At 43.7% G+C, this 14665-nt stretch overlaps 1 protein-coding gene across 1 annotated transcript; it reads right to left on the bottom strand.

Moving 5' to 3' along the window:
• Nucleotides 1-2192: 2192 nt before the first annotated feature.
• On the bottom strand, nt 2193-14494 carry DAPK3 (death associated protein kinase 3). The gene is made up of 9 exons (XM_036767171.1): nt 14320-14494; nt 13768-13925; nt 11417-11777; nt 10682-10811; nt 10259-10307; nt 9229-9255; nt 8358-8510; nt 7436-7481; nt 2193-6909 (listed from the first exon to the last, which is right to left on the bottom strand). The coding sequence occupies exons 2-9, from the start codon at nt 13827-13829 to the stop codon at nt 6373-6375; spliced, it is 1365 nt and encodes a 454-aa protein (XP_036623066.1). The 5' UTR covers nt 13830-13925; nt 14320-14494; the 3' UTR covers nt 2193-6372.
• Nucleotides 14495-14665: the final 171 nt, after the last annotated feature.

The raw sequence follows: 14665 nt of genomic DNA on the forward strand, positions 1-14665 counted from the left end.
CTGAAGTTATTCCTCATATACATCAAGCCAAAAGATCCACAATTTCCTTAAGTTCTAGAGAGGACCTAGTTTGGCACTGATCCAGATGGAGGGAATACATCTAAATCTCTCAATGAGCTGTACCAATTCAGGTACTTAGACCTTCAAAATGTAATCACACTACATTATTAATTCATATCCAGTCACATCCAAGTCACCTAAAGGAAAATGTAGCAACGGTATAACAAGGTAACAATCTAAAAAGGTGGGGGGAGGGACAGCTAGGTGGTGTAGTGAGTAGAGCACCAGCCCTGGAGTCAGGAGGACCTGAATTCAAATCCGGCCTCAGACACTTGACACAATTACTTGTGTGACCTTGGGCAAGTCACTTAACCCCAATTGCCCTGCCTTCCCCCCTCCAAAAATAAATAAATAAATAAAAAGATCAGGGGGAGGGAGGGGAAGGAAGAGGAAGCAGGGAGGAATGTTTGTGTTGCTTTATTTTGTTTAGAGGAATGGTCTTAAGCAAGAACATTGAATAAATTTTCCGAGGGACATAATGTAGGTGAGTGATTCTAACAAGTACTTATAATATAATTACATTATTTTTGATGGAGGAAATATGGCCATTTTGCATATAAACAAATATTGGAAAGGGCACTGGACAAAAAGACCAGAGAACTGGGTTCTACCTTGAACAAACTTTCTCTAGGCCTGTGTCCTCCTCTGTAAAAAAGAGAGGGTTGGTCTAAATGACCTAAGGCACCTTCCAGTTCTGACATTATATATTCTAAAAAAGGTTTTCTTCTAGTTCTATCAGTCTATTAGGAGTAATAGTGGCTGACATTCCTTTAGGATTCACAAACTACATTGAAATCAGACCTGGGATTCAAATCTCAGCCCGGCCACTAAGTATTTCTGTGACCTCAGGAAGTCATTCAACTGCTCTTAGCTCGTTTCCTCATTTATAATGGTTACATTTTTCAAAATGTTGAAAATTAAGCTGTTTTGTATTTAGAAACAATTGTATTATAGAAAAGTCACTGAATTGGGATCCCAGAGGCCTGAGTCCTGTTTTTGATTCTACTATTTAACTTTATGTCTTAAGATAAATCATTCTTTCTCTCTGGGCCTGTTTCCTCCTCTGTAAAGTTGTCCCACTCTGGGCCTGTCTCTGCCTCTGTTTAAAAACAAAAAAACAAAAACAAAAAAAAAAAAAGAAAGGTTGAATTCTATGGTCTCTCAGGTCCCATCTTGTGTCTAACATTCTATGATTCTTCTTTCTCGTAGATATAAAATAGTATTAAGGTATCCCTATTCTCAGGAATCTACAAAAAGTATGTGATGAGAATCTCCTGTAGCAGTGGTTCAGGGGGTCCACAAGGTCAAAACTTTTCATAATACTAACAGGCTTTAATTTCTAATCAGCAAATATTGACAGGCATAACCCACACAGACAAAAGCTCCTGAGGGGAGAGGGGAGTCCTTGATAATTTTTAATAGTGTAAAGGGATTTCAGTTTCTACTCCCTCCCCCAGCTTTACCTCCAACAGCAATAGTAATGGGCACTGACACAATCAGCAGGTAAGGAAGCAAAGAACCTAATTAACCTACAAAATAACTGGTCCCTGGCTAATTAAAAATGGAGGGTTTTTAAAAATAAAGCCTGCCTAGAGGGGATAAGGAAAGAGTTCCAGTAATGTGTAACTAATGGTTGGTGGAGCTGTGAACTGGTCCATCCATTCTGGAAAACAATTTGGAATTAGGCCCAAAGTACTATAAAACTTTGACTCAGAAATGCCATTATTAGGTCTGCATCCCAAAAAGACCAAAGGGAAAGGAACCATATGTACAAAATATTTATAGCAGCTCTTTTTCTGGTGGCAAAGAATTGAAAATTGCAGAGATGCCCATCTATTGGGGAATGGCTTAACAGGCTGTGGTATATGATTGGGGTGGAATACTATGGTGCTATAAAAAATGATGAAGGGGGTGGTTTCAGAAAAACCTGGGAATACTTACATGAAATGATGCAAAATAAAGCAAGCAGAACCAGAAGACTACTGTACACAGTAACGGCAATATGTTAACGATAATCAACTGTGAAAGACTGAACTACTCTGATCAATACAATGATCCACAATTCCAGAAGAGTCAGGAGGAAAAATGCTACCCACCTCCAGAGAGAGAACTGATGAACTCAAGAGTGGAGATTGAATCATATTTCTTTACTTTATTTTTTTTATTGTAACATGGCTAATATGAAAATGTTTTACATGACTTCACACATTTAATAGGTATCACATTACTTCCCTTCTCAATGGCAGAGGGAAGGGCTACGGACAGAGAGAATTTAGAACTCAAATTTAAAAAATAAATATTAAAAAATAAACATAATTTTTTTAAAAATTAGACCTGTCTAGGCCTTAAGGATTGGGCTTTCTCCCTACAATCCAGAGAATGAACTGAATATAGCCCAGGGGTCCAAGAAATACAGTTTGTGACATATTGCATATGCGTGTGCATAACAGGCACTCAGGAACATGCACATACAATAGCTATAGACCAGGGTACACTACAGAGTCCCAGGTTACATATATCTGCGGGAATAACAAAGCATAAGAGTGGGAGGCATTAACTCTTGACCAGGCAGGAGCCATGCACCAAGAGGGGCGAGGGGGATGGAACCACCTCCCCTAGAACCAAATACCCTGGCCCCCCTGCTCTCCAGGAAGCTTTAGACACCCTGAGACCACTTGCCTCTTCCAGAGGGCAAGAACGAATTCATTTTTGTCTTCGTGTCCCCAGCACCTACCAGAATGCCTTACACATGACTAAGCCCTCAATTAACAGTTTGAAATGACTAATGAGAGGTACTTTTACCATCACTGGTGCTTCTGGACCCTGGTTCATCACTATTGTGATTCCTGGGTTCCTCTAATCATTGCTCTATAAACAGCTAAACAGAGAAACTCCTCTCTCCCCCCACAAATGTAACCCCAGGGAAGAGGATGTTTCTGACACTACATACCATCATACTATAGCTCCCAACAGTCGTGGCATGTAGTACCACCTATATCTCAGACCTTATGCATCAGAGTCTTTGGGGTGCCAGTGGCCAGAGGTGACTGCCTGAGATGGCACCAATTCTCTCCCTCTGCTCCTGGAACAGAAGGTACTTCATGCTTCTGATCTAGTGTTCCCTTGTCCCTCAACAGTTTATCCACGAGGACGCCAAATCTCAGATTTGCCCACACCCCAGTTCCTTTGATCTCCATGACCATTCAAGAGACCCAGGGAAGGTAAAGGGAAGTGCTTACTCAACTTTCTCCATGAGATAGACCTTTCATTATCTTAAGAACTCCAAAAAGTTATATGTAGGTAAATATGAAAAGAGAAGATAATTTCACTAGGAGAAGAAACTCCCACAGAGTTCATTGCTACAGTTGAGAAAAGCCCATTCCTAACCCTAGTATCCTAAAAGTGTGCCCAACCACTCTCTAGGCTAAGAAAAGACTGTACAGGTACCTTTTACTTTAAGTCAACTTATTTTTACAGATTTCCAAACTTAAAAGAATTAGGTAACGTTGGGCACTAATTCATTTTATAAAACCTGCAGCCTCAAACTTGGGTTTTTTTCAGGCCAGTGTATATAATTTGTTAGAAGGCAGCATCTGGTGGCCAAGCATGGTATTATTGCCTGATTACATAACCTAAATTACCCAACCTAAAAGAAAAACAGGACTAAGTTCCAAGAACTAAGACCAGAACTAGGATCCCCAGGCACTGAAGAAATTATCATGATCTGAGAAAAGGCTGATAGGAAAAAAAGAAGTGAAAGAAGAGAAGAGATGCTAGAATTAGAAACATCATGATGTCATAAGTCTGACCACAATACAAACTCATTCACAAAAAAGTATTTGATTCCATCTATTAGAGAACATATCTCCAGTTCTGTAATGGAAACCCATAGGAAATCTGAATTCTCTTTACAGGCAGCTCAAAAGAAGTGTCTTGTTCCATAAAGAGACACCTGGATTAAGTGAGCTGATCCTTGAGGGCATGAGTTTACAAGTGTCCTTTCCCATGTATTCCCATGCTCTGAAGGCACTGCTAAGCACCATTGTTGATTTAACAAATATTTGACATGATCTATAAAGACTGCCTAGGGCTCTGTTTGACTTGGGGTGTCAGAGATTCAGCAAGTTACCCTGAAGGACTCCCTACATTATCTGAAACCTGTTTCCGCATGTAAAAAATGAGAAGGTTGGTTTAAATGACCACTGAGGTCCTTTCTAGATCTCCGTCCAGAATCCCATAAATAACTCATGATTTTTAAAACATCCTTTCCCTTTTCTTATGGACATGTCACAACTTTTCTGGACCCAATTCTGAAGCGGTAAGATGAGGACAGATCAGAGGTGTCAAACAGAAGGCCCACATTGTAGCCTGCAACACTCAGGCCTGAACCACATCAAAATGTCATTGGGAAATATTTAACAAAATAAATAAATACAATAGAACGTAGATACTGTTAATATGTTGTTTTCTAAGTCAACATATGCAGCCCTAAGAGATCCCCATTTCTATTTGAGTTTGACTCCAATGGATTAAATGATTCCTTCTGGTTTTAACCCTTTTTAATATGACCTACAAGACTGTAAGCTCCATAACGGCAGGAACCACTTAAGTTTATTTTTCTCTCTCAGCACTCAGTAGATACAGGACTATACATATAGTAGGTACTTAAACGTGATTTGGGTTGAATTTGCTGAATCCTACAATTAACTGCCCAAGGAAGGGGGAAGTCTCTAAGCCCAAAAAGCTTGACTCAGCATTCAAAAAACAATCAAGTATATGGTACTATGTACCAGGTGCTGTGGAGAAAAAATAATAATAACTCATATTGCAAAGCACTTTTCCACCAACAAGTCTGAGGTAGGTAGAGTAAGTGTAATCACAGATGGAAAAAACCAATCCTGAAAAATAAAACACTGTCCTTGCCCTCAAGGAGCTTGCCTGGGTGCAACTGAAAATTGCCTACAAGAGTTCTAGAAATCTGGCTTCAAAAAATACAGGGTGTCCCAAAAGCCTTAGAGCAGTGTTAAGCCCAAGTAGATTAAAATAACACTAAGACTTTTTGGGACACTTTGTGCAGTAGAATAGCCAGCAGCAAGAGGGAAAGGCAGTAAGCGTGGGCAGACTGGCCTGGGAGATGAAAATAAGGAACCGGCCCAGCGCTTCTCCAAAAATTCTGGGTGATAATGAGTTTGAAACGCTGTCACAGATGGTACTGGGCTTTACTGCAGCCATGGCCATAAACCAAAGAAAAATGTTTGGGTATAGACAGACTGTTGGCCTATCTTTTCACCCATGTACAGGGTAACAAATGGCCCTGGCCAGTAGGCCAATGGCTAGGAGGCACTGGGAGTAAGGAGGGGTGCCAGGACAGCCACTAGGCCTGAGCCACCATTCAATGCTGGGACAGAATTTGAATGGTCTGTGTTTAATATCAACTGCGACTTTACAAAGGAGCAAGATTTTTTTCTCAGTGCATTTACACAGAAAAGGCTAGAAGAGCATTTGCTAAATTTTTTAAAATACATATATATTCCAACTGTGTCTAACTTTGGGAGGATGTCCTATTTTATTCTCATGTAGTTTCATGTTTTCCATCATGGCTTACAGCTCTGCAAGTCTTAGCTAACAGTGGTATCTTCTCAAAAAAGGTCAGTTCAAAATATGAGGGCCCTGTTCAGAATTTCTCTAGGTGCACATAACAGACCCTGTTCATGCTGTTCTCCATTCAGGGGCTGGGGGCAGAGTCTGCCACAGTGAGTCTCCTCCAGAAGACAATCAGCTATGTGTCCAGTGGCATAAGGAACATTTATACTTTTTCTGTTTTACCAGGCAAGGGGGTGGTGGTGACAACAGCACTGACCCTCAAACCTAGAATGTCCCTCAGCTGCATAAATTATGGGAAGCTTCTTCAGTCCCAAGGCAGAATAAAGGAAGCTGGTGTCTTCCAAAGTCACCCAATTCAAACTGTGACTAAACCAGGGTAAGCAGCAGTGTTGCAGAGACTGTTATTGCTCAATACATTCTTATTTCATGCTGACATTCCTTTTTGGCCAATCCCTGTCTCCTATCCCTCTGATTAAGAAAAAAATCAAAGCCTCCCAGGGAGGGTACATAAAAGGAATGTCAGCATTGTCTGTGCTCTTTGCTAGAGGGCCCTTAGAGAGGTAGGGGTAGAAGAGAGCAGCCAATCCTAGATCCTCTGTCTTCATGCAAGTTTTCAGTCAGTTTCCCTCTGCCTCAACGGGCTGTTGGACATTTAGTCTGACTCTCCCCACCTCTGTTGGCACTCCTCTCCACCAGCCCGTAGAACCACTAACGCACACTGCAGTCCCCATCCTGCAGTTTCTCTTGCTCCATGGCATAGACCAGGTCCTGAACAAACCTCATCTCCGATGCCACCTGCTTAGCCAGGGCCTCAAAGCGGTTCTCCAGGCGGCTAAAGCGGCGCTTCAGCCCATTAGCCCCCAGCAGCGCTCCCTTAGCCTCTTCTTGGGCCTGCCGTTTCAGTGCCTCTGTCTTGTGCAGCTCCTGGCGAAGCAGCCTGAGGTCCTGGCCAATGCTCTCATTCTCCTCCTTATACCAGGCCTCCTTCTCCTCATAGATAGAAGTCAGGACCTCAATGTCCTCACGGAACAGCTTCTTGCTTCGCCCCAGCTCCCGCAGGCCCTCTTCAGCAGCTGCCACCTCCTCCAGAACCTTAGAAAAGCGTTCAAAGTTGATGTATGTGTTGTTCGGGGGCATGCTTGAGTGGGATTTGATAGTGTACTCCTTGAGACGGGTTGTCTTCAGCCGCCGACGCTCTGGCTTCTTGCCACTGTCCTCATTCCGCACATTCCTCCTCTTAATCACCTGCATGGGGTAAGAGAGTAGCTGGGTGTACAAGGACTTCTTTAGGGCAAAATGACCCGCATGGAGGGCCGGGGAATGCTCTATACTAATGACAAGATCAGGCACTGAGGGAGGAACGCTGTGAAATGCTTTCAGTATGAGATGAATGTGAGGGGAAGAATATTCAGGAAAAAATCTTCAAGCAAGCCTACTAGGGCTGTATGGGGAAGGAGGACTTCAGGATTTCCCCAAGTTCCTTTTCAAGAAGCTACAAGACAACACTATACCCGGACATGATCAGTCTCTGTTATCTACTGGCACTGCCCAATGGCTGGCCCTCAGCAGACTACTGGCTGAAGAGTCCCCAAAACACCCTGAAAAGGGAAGGGACCATTCTCATCCCATGAACAAAGCTAGAGTGGTATAACTCAAAAAGTCAAGCTCAGTTAAAACTGAAACCACTGAGTCAGTCCATGAAAATGCTCTACCAAACTACAAGCCCAATGCCCTGTGAACCCAAGGGCAGAGTGGCCTAAACTCTACTCACCTTAATCCATGAATGCTCCAGGCTCTGCTCAATGGTCATCCTTTTCCTGGAATAATACCGCCTTATATTTATATAGCACTTCATACTTTCAAAACACTTTTCAAATACAATCTGATTTCAAATTCAAACCATGCTACGTACGTATGATAAGTACTATCCCCATACAACAAACAGAAAAACCGAGTCAGAGAAAGATTAGCTGAAGCAACAGGCCAGGGGCAGGGAAGGAGAGTAATATTTCAAGTCAGTGGTTAGGAGGAAGGAGAACTTTGTCAATATCAGATTTAAACACCAAAATGGAATACAAAAAGATGGGTGAATGGCTCTATCTGCTTTTTGGGATAAGCATTTGGCTCTGATGTTCATTATCAAATTATGGTTTGTTTGGTTTTTTTTTAAATTTTGTGCCTGAAATTCTCATTGGCTTGAAAATAGTAAATAACATCCATTATTCCCTTAGGCCAATAATAGGAATAGTTCAAAGGACAAAGCAGGAACCCAAAATGATAGAAGTAAAGAGGAGAGGAGATAGGAATAATACCTAATAGCTGTGCTCTGTGTATATGTTTAAAACTGAATATCCCATCATTCCTCATGTGTAGGTGAATTCTCAGATTTGTAAGTTTTTATACATCATTTCACTGAATAAAAATTTAATTAAATGGAAGGAAAAAAAAGGAGAACTTAGACTCATTCATGACCCAGCATCTCTAGGATCTAGAGTTGGAAGGGATATCCATTCAAAGCCCCCATTAACGAATAAGTAGGCCCCAAGAAGATAAATGACTTTGTCAAAGTTACATATTAGTGAGCGGCAGTGCTAGGATTCCAACCCAAGCCTTCTTATTACCCAAGTAAGGTCTTCCCACCATACCACCCAATTACAGCCCTACCCCCTCCCAAGGTCCCCAGAACCTCGTACTTGGGGTCTTTGACAAGCAGTCGACGGATGAAGTCCTTAGCCAGCTCACTGGTATTACTGAAATACTCTTCATCAAAGTCATAGTTCACAGCTGAAATGTTGGTGAGAGTCTCCTGCTTGGTTTCACCCAAGAATGGTGATGCTCCACTCAAACTAGAGAGAATATACATGATCTCATCAAAGAGGGCTCACCAAACCTCAGAAACCCACACCAGCCCGAGGCCCAAGGTACCCCAATGCCTGCATCATATAAACAAAGCCCAGAAGTCACAGGAGCCAAAAACATAAGAAGGACAAAGTCCTTGTTCTTTCACTTGGCAGGATAGATAACAGGTCTGGGTTTAAACAGTACTTTTTCTCCAAATACCAGCCTGTCCCGATAACTCTAGGAAGCACAAGGTATAGCCCAGGAACTATCTCCTCAATGCTCCAATACCTAACAACCACTTGGCTTCCCCCATTTTATAAGTGAGGAAAGTGTGTTCCACCCTCTTGTGAAAAGTCAGGAAACTATTGTGACTTCTGGCATTCCCAGTGCTGACCTAGAGCTCCGTGTGGTATAACAAAGAGCCAGCCATGCAACACAAGCAGGACAATCAGAACGAGCATCACAAGGACACAGCATCTATACCACACGAGCCAGCACTCAATTCCCTTCTATCTGTCTTCTATCCGTGTGTAAGTCTTGCCTTCCCCCTCTGTGGGAGGTATCTGAGGACAAGAACCACAGCTACTCTTTTGCTGTTCATCACAACGTCAATTACAGGGCAAAGCATTTCCTGTATGCTTGTTGGAGAATGAGTTGACATGCCATTGATATTTCTCCTAACCAGAGACACCTGCAAGGAGAATTAAATATGAAAATACTTACAGAATGTATGTGATCACTCCAATGCTCCTGAGAAAGGAAAGAGAAGAAATTTGGTCACTATGGAATGTTATTCTGTAACTCCAGTGAGCTACTAACTAGAGACAATGAGGCCCACAGAAGGGGCAAAGCCTATGCTTTTTTTTCAGCACAGTTCTATCCAGAGCCTCTCTGGATACAGAGAATGGCAACCCCACTCTGGACTTGCCATTATCAAAGCAAAAGTTTAAAAGCAGAAGAAACTACAGAATGGAGACTTTTGGAAGATGGCAAGGATATAAGGTTGATAAACCTCACTAGCACTCCTAGGATTTCAGAAATGTAATTGGAGACCAGGAGACATAGGCAAGTATGCCCTTGTACTACGTGGCCAAAAACCTTCTCCTCCATGGACCTCAATTTTCCCTCCTTGTAAAACGAGGAAATCGGATCATATCAACTCTATAATGCCTCTTGATTGCTAATTCTGTAGGCCCATATACCAATTTGCCTAAAAATCATCTCCCCACTCTGAGGATCAAAGAAGAGCTCAGGAGGCCAGGTAATGCCATGAAGCGTCCACTAGTCACTAGTCCCAGACTGAGAAGACCAAAAGACAGCTCCCATTATAGTGGAGTGAATATAGGCTCCTTCTGTGAAATATGATGCATTCTGAGGCATCTTCAAATCAGAGAGACTAGCTAGAGAAAGGAAGGAGGGAGAAGGGAACAAAAGGTCATTGGCCGGCCCAAATCCCATCCTTACCACCAGGTTTTAATGTTTCAAGTGAGGGAAGAAGTCATAGGAACAAGTCAATCTGTTTACCTGCCTTGAACCTCATAAGGCTGTTAGAGGTAGGGACTTGGTCTGATCATCCCCATTCCTTTAAGAGATGGACATAAAGAGGAACGAGAGACAGTGCATAAAGAAAAGCTGCCTCACCTCTCTATACTAAGGGAAACTATAATTTCCATTGGGAAACTGAATCCTAGCCAAATTGCTGGGGAACTGAAGGTTATCAGGGCAGCCCAACATATCACCTCCTCTCACTCACCACATATCAGCCTCCAGACCTAGTGGCTCGTAGTTCACAATCTCAGGAGCTTTAGGAGGGACAAGAAGAGAAGTTAGATCAGTCTCACTTTGATCAACACTTGATATGCAACAAGGTTAATTCAATCTGGGCACTGGCCTAACAAGACACAACTTAGGCACTTGCATTTCTATATACCCAAAAGAAAAGATAAAGTGACAAACAGGGAAATAAATGGTTGCAGTCCAGGTAATAACAGAAAGGCTTTGTAGGGAGGAAAGGCAGGCATCTTTGGGCTTTAAGAGATGCTGCAGCCAGCACTCTTAACCTCTCCCTCTGCCAGAAAAAGCAACCTTATCAACTGGGAGTCCTTAAATGTTCAACAAAGTCCTTCCCCCAGAACTCTGGGCCCTATCACCTCCACTACATAGGATGGCCACTTACCTACAAACTCCGGGGTTCCAAAAATGTTCTTGAACTCATTCCCCGCCTCAATTTTGTGGGCAATGCCAAAATCAATTAGCTTGATTCGAGGGTTGGGCACATTCTTATCCAGAAGCATGATGTTCTCTGGCTGTAAGAAGGAGTTTAAGAATAAATCTAGTGCAATAATTATTGTCAAATATGCTTCAAATTAGGAAAAAAAACATAAGCTTATGTTAGAAGGTCATCTAACCCTTCCAGATGTGGGCCAAGAACTGACAGGCAGCTATCTCTGAAAAGGAAAAATTGAATTTGAACAGTTCTACAAAAAGTAATAAACTAGAGAGGCGCAAAACCCAAGATAAAAGAAAAACAGAAAAATGGAACAACAAATAGGGGCTTAAATACTCAGACTAAAAAAACATAAATTAACTCCTCTCCATAAAAGGAAATAAGGAAGAGGTTGAAAAAGCAAGAATATCAAGCAAAGCATCATTACTAGAGCTGGCCAGAATTCTCAGGATCATATGATTACAGACTTACGAGTTTAGACTTTAGAGGCCATCATTCCTTTTACGAACAAGGAAACTGAGGCTAACAGAGGTTAAGTGACTTACCCAGAGGCACACAGCTTGTAAGCGCAGAGGCAGTACTCAAACCAAGGTTTTCTTTACACCAAGTTTAAGAAAGAACAGACTGGCCAGAGAAGGCCCTTTAAAAGCCCAGAGAAAAGTAAGGCAGGAAAGCAGGACTCACCTTTAAGTCAAAGTGGGCAATCCTCTTGGAGTGCAGATAATGGACACCATCTAGGATCTGCTTAAGGAACTGGGTCGCCTCTTCCTCAGTTAGGGACTCCTTTTCAGCCAAGAAATCAAAGAGCTCACCCCCAGAAACCAGCTCCAAGATCAGCACTACATCTGTCTTGTTCTCAAAGATGTCATGGAGGGTAATGATGTTAGGGTGCTGGATCTCCCGAAGAATGTCCACCTCCCTCTCTATCTCCTCCCGGCTCACACCCCGACGACTAGATGACAACCGACGCTTCTTGATGAACTTGGCTGCATACTCCATCCCATTGCTCTTCTGACGGCATTTCCGCACAATTGCAAACTGACCACTGTGGAGTTCAGGGAAGAGGCAAGATAAGGGAAAATATGAAGGGAAAGAGAGAAAAGAGAAAAGCTCTTAGAAAAGAAAAGGCCTCCTTCTTTATTCCTCATTTATACCCAGTAGGTGAGGGGGCTTGTGTTCGCACTCCATATTTCTCCCACAACACTGTACAAAGCACCCAAGGCACCTGCGGATAGCTGGTATTCTTCCAGACATACACTCTCCAGTAAGGTGTGGAAGGCTACTAACTCTAGGAAAAAATGAAAACAGCAGCTGACAGAACTAAGAATAGAGGCCTATGGCAATATAACTCAGCTATGGGAAAAGGGCTTGAGTAAGTCAATTTTGGGTTTGCCCCTAAAAACAGTGATCCTATAGGATTAGATCTAGATGTCCTCATACTCAGAACTCATACACATATTCATACACTGTCACCAGATTTCCTTTGGGTGGTATACATAGAGGGTTTGATGTTGTCCCCTTAACCCCCCAACTGGTGGATGTGAGACAGTATGTCCAGAAAGTAGAAAGAAAGGCAGTTGCATGCCTTTCCAGGCAAGAAAATGGGTAATAAAAAAACTATACAAATCAAAAAACATAAAGCAGAAGTCATAAAAGAGTAGGAGGGCAAAGTACTTCTTAATTAGGCCCTAATCTACCTATCCATTCTTGTCTCACTTCCCTGAAAAAAATCCTCCCCAGGCTTATTGCCCTTACCAACAGCAACTGCCCACTCAGTCAAGCCTTTCTCATCACTACACTAAGGACTCTACACTCATTCCAGACTCCTAGCCTTTGTTTCTCCTCAACCCCCACATGGAATGCACACCCACTCTTCTACCTCTCCAAAGCCTACCCATTCTTTAAGGCCTCAGTCAAATCCCACCTCCTCCAAGAAGCCTATCCTGATCACACTAAATCATTCTCTTTCCGCTCTCCAAACTCCTATTTTCCTGAGAGTTGGTAGGACACAAATTCTCATTAATTTCTGTTGTTTCCTTTAAGATTTGTCTTTCCAGTTACACTTTAAAAACAAACCCCTTGAAGCCAGCCAGCAAGTGTCTAGCAGCCACAAAGTCCAGAACCACACCTTACAATTCTTCTATATCCCCAACAAAAAAGCACAAGGTTGAGTTCCCAGTAGGGGCTCAATATGCATTGAATGATTTCTCAGTAAAGTGAGAAATGTAAAAGATCAGGCAGCATGGTGTTAAGTAATTTGGGTTCAAATCCCAGTTCTAAAAAAATAATGTAACCATAGGCAGGTCATTTTATTTTTCTAAGTTTCAGTCTTCTCATCTATAAAATACAGATTACACACTAACCTACTTTCCAAGGCTATCATAAGGAAGGTGTTTTGTAAACCTTAAAGTCCTACTTAATGTGAACTACTGTTATAAGAAGTACCTTGTTACTTTCATCCAACTAACCTACATGCCTCAACTTGAGGAAATTCCAAAAGCAGAGTATGGACTTTTAAAGGAACAAAGAGGCCCATGTGGTCAGAAGAAACTCTTTTCAGCAGAACACACACACAATACTCAGTTATTTACATTTTTATCTGGTGACATCATCCGATTGGCCTATAGGCGGCACTAGGAGAGATGCCTGAACAAAACTCACCATATAAGGTTTGAGACTCCATGGGAGAGTTGAGCCCTTAGGACTAACCAAGTACACAGACTTTATAGGAAATCATCTACTCTGGTGGATCAGGGGATTTAAACTTTTCTCACAAAAAAATCAAAACAGCCAGGATTGGTGAGAATGGAGCAAAGAACTCAACTCCTTTTTTCAAACTTCTAGAGGCCTCAGGGGAGCCCTTCCTTACCACCTTCCCTGCAGTCTTTCTATGAAAAAGGATAAAAGATAACGTTAACCAGTTAACCCCGTCTCCCTGAATGAGAAGACAGCAGAAGTCCACTTCAATGTTGGCAAAGAATTGTACGGCTAGCTGTCCCCTATAATCTGCCTCTCTCCTGGCCCTAAGCACTTACCTGCCCAATTCCTCGCCCATCTCATAGTGGTCTTCCACATCCTCCTGCCTGAACGTGGACATGGCTGCAGGCCAGCCTCCAAAAGAAGCCCAACTGCTGCAGTATGACAAGAGGATGCCGGCCTGGGAAAGACAGGCTGCAGCACCAGGCAGAGCGGCCTAAAGGAGGACAAAGCTTCCAGGAGTTAGGGACCTAACGGGCTGAGGTTAGACGCGCTGGGGATGTTATACCTCCCTCTCCCCGACCCTGCCTGGCTCCCAAGGGGACCCCGCACACACACGGCCAGGCCCCTCAATCCCTCGCCCCCTCCTGGCCCACAGTGGGCCCCTTAACCTCTCCGAGGCCAAGGACATCTCCCACCCGTAGTCTTCCCTCCTTGGTCTGGCCTGCTCCTCCAAGGCCTCCCGCCCCCGGCTCGACTTCGAGCCCCGACCCCCGCCGAGGCCCCTCACCCCCATTCTCCTCCGAGCCCAGTAAAGAGTGAACTCCCACGGGGACCTCACCCAAACTACACCGCCTTCCCCAGCCCTCAGGCCTCCCCCGGCCTCCTACCTCAGGCTCCGCGCCGCCGGCGTCCCATCCAGGGTCTAAGAAGGGAAGGCGAGTCCGCAGCCAGCCCCGGCGCTTACCTCAGCACCCGGTCAGCGCCGCCGCCTCAGCATTCCGACATACTCTTGTCGTCACCGCGCCGGTCCCCATTGGCCTATCCTCGGCCCCCTCTCGGCAACGTCATCTCGCTCTGACGTTCCCCCGCCCACAGCGCACTGTCATGCTCTTCCCCTCCCTCCTCCTGCCAACCAGGTCCGAGCCACTTCTCCGGGAAGGCCCCGCCCACGAGCACCCAGTGGAGCTCCGCCGAGGGCCTAAGAGTTGCTTGCCACTAGAGGGCGGAGAGGAA

This window comes from Trichosurus vulpecula, chromosome 1 (genome assembly GCF_011100635.1).
Source record: "Trichosurus vulpecula isolate mTriVul1 chromosome 1, mTriVul1.pri, whole genome shotgun sequence".
Taxonomy (NCBI): domain Eukaryota; kingdom Metazoa; phylum Chordata; class Mammalia; order Diprotodontia; family Phalangeridae; genus Trichosurus; species Trichosurus vulpecula.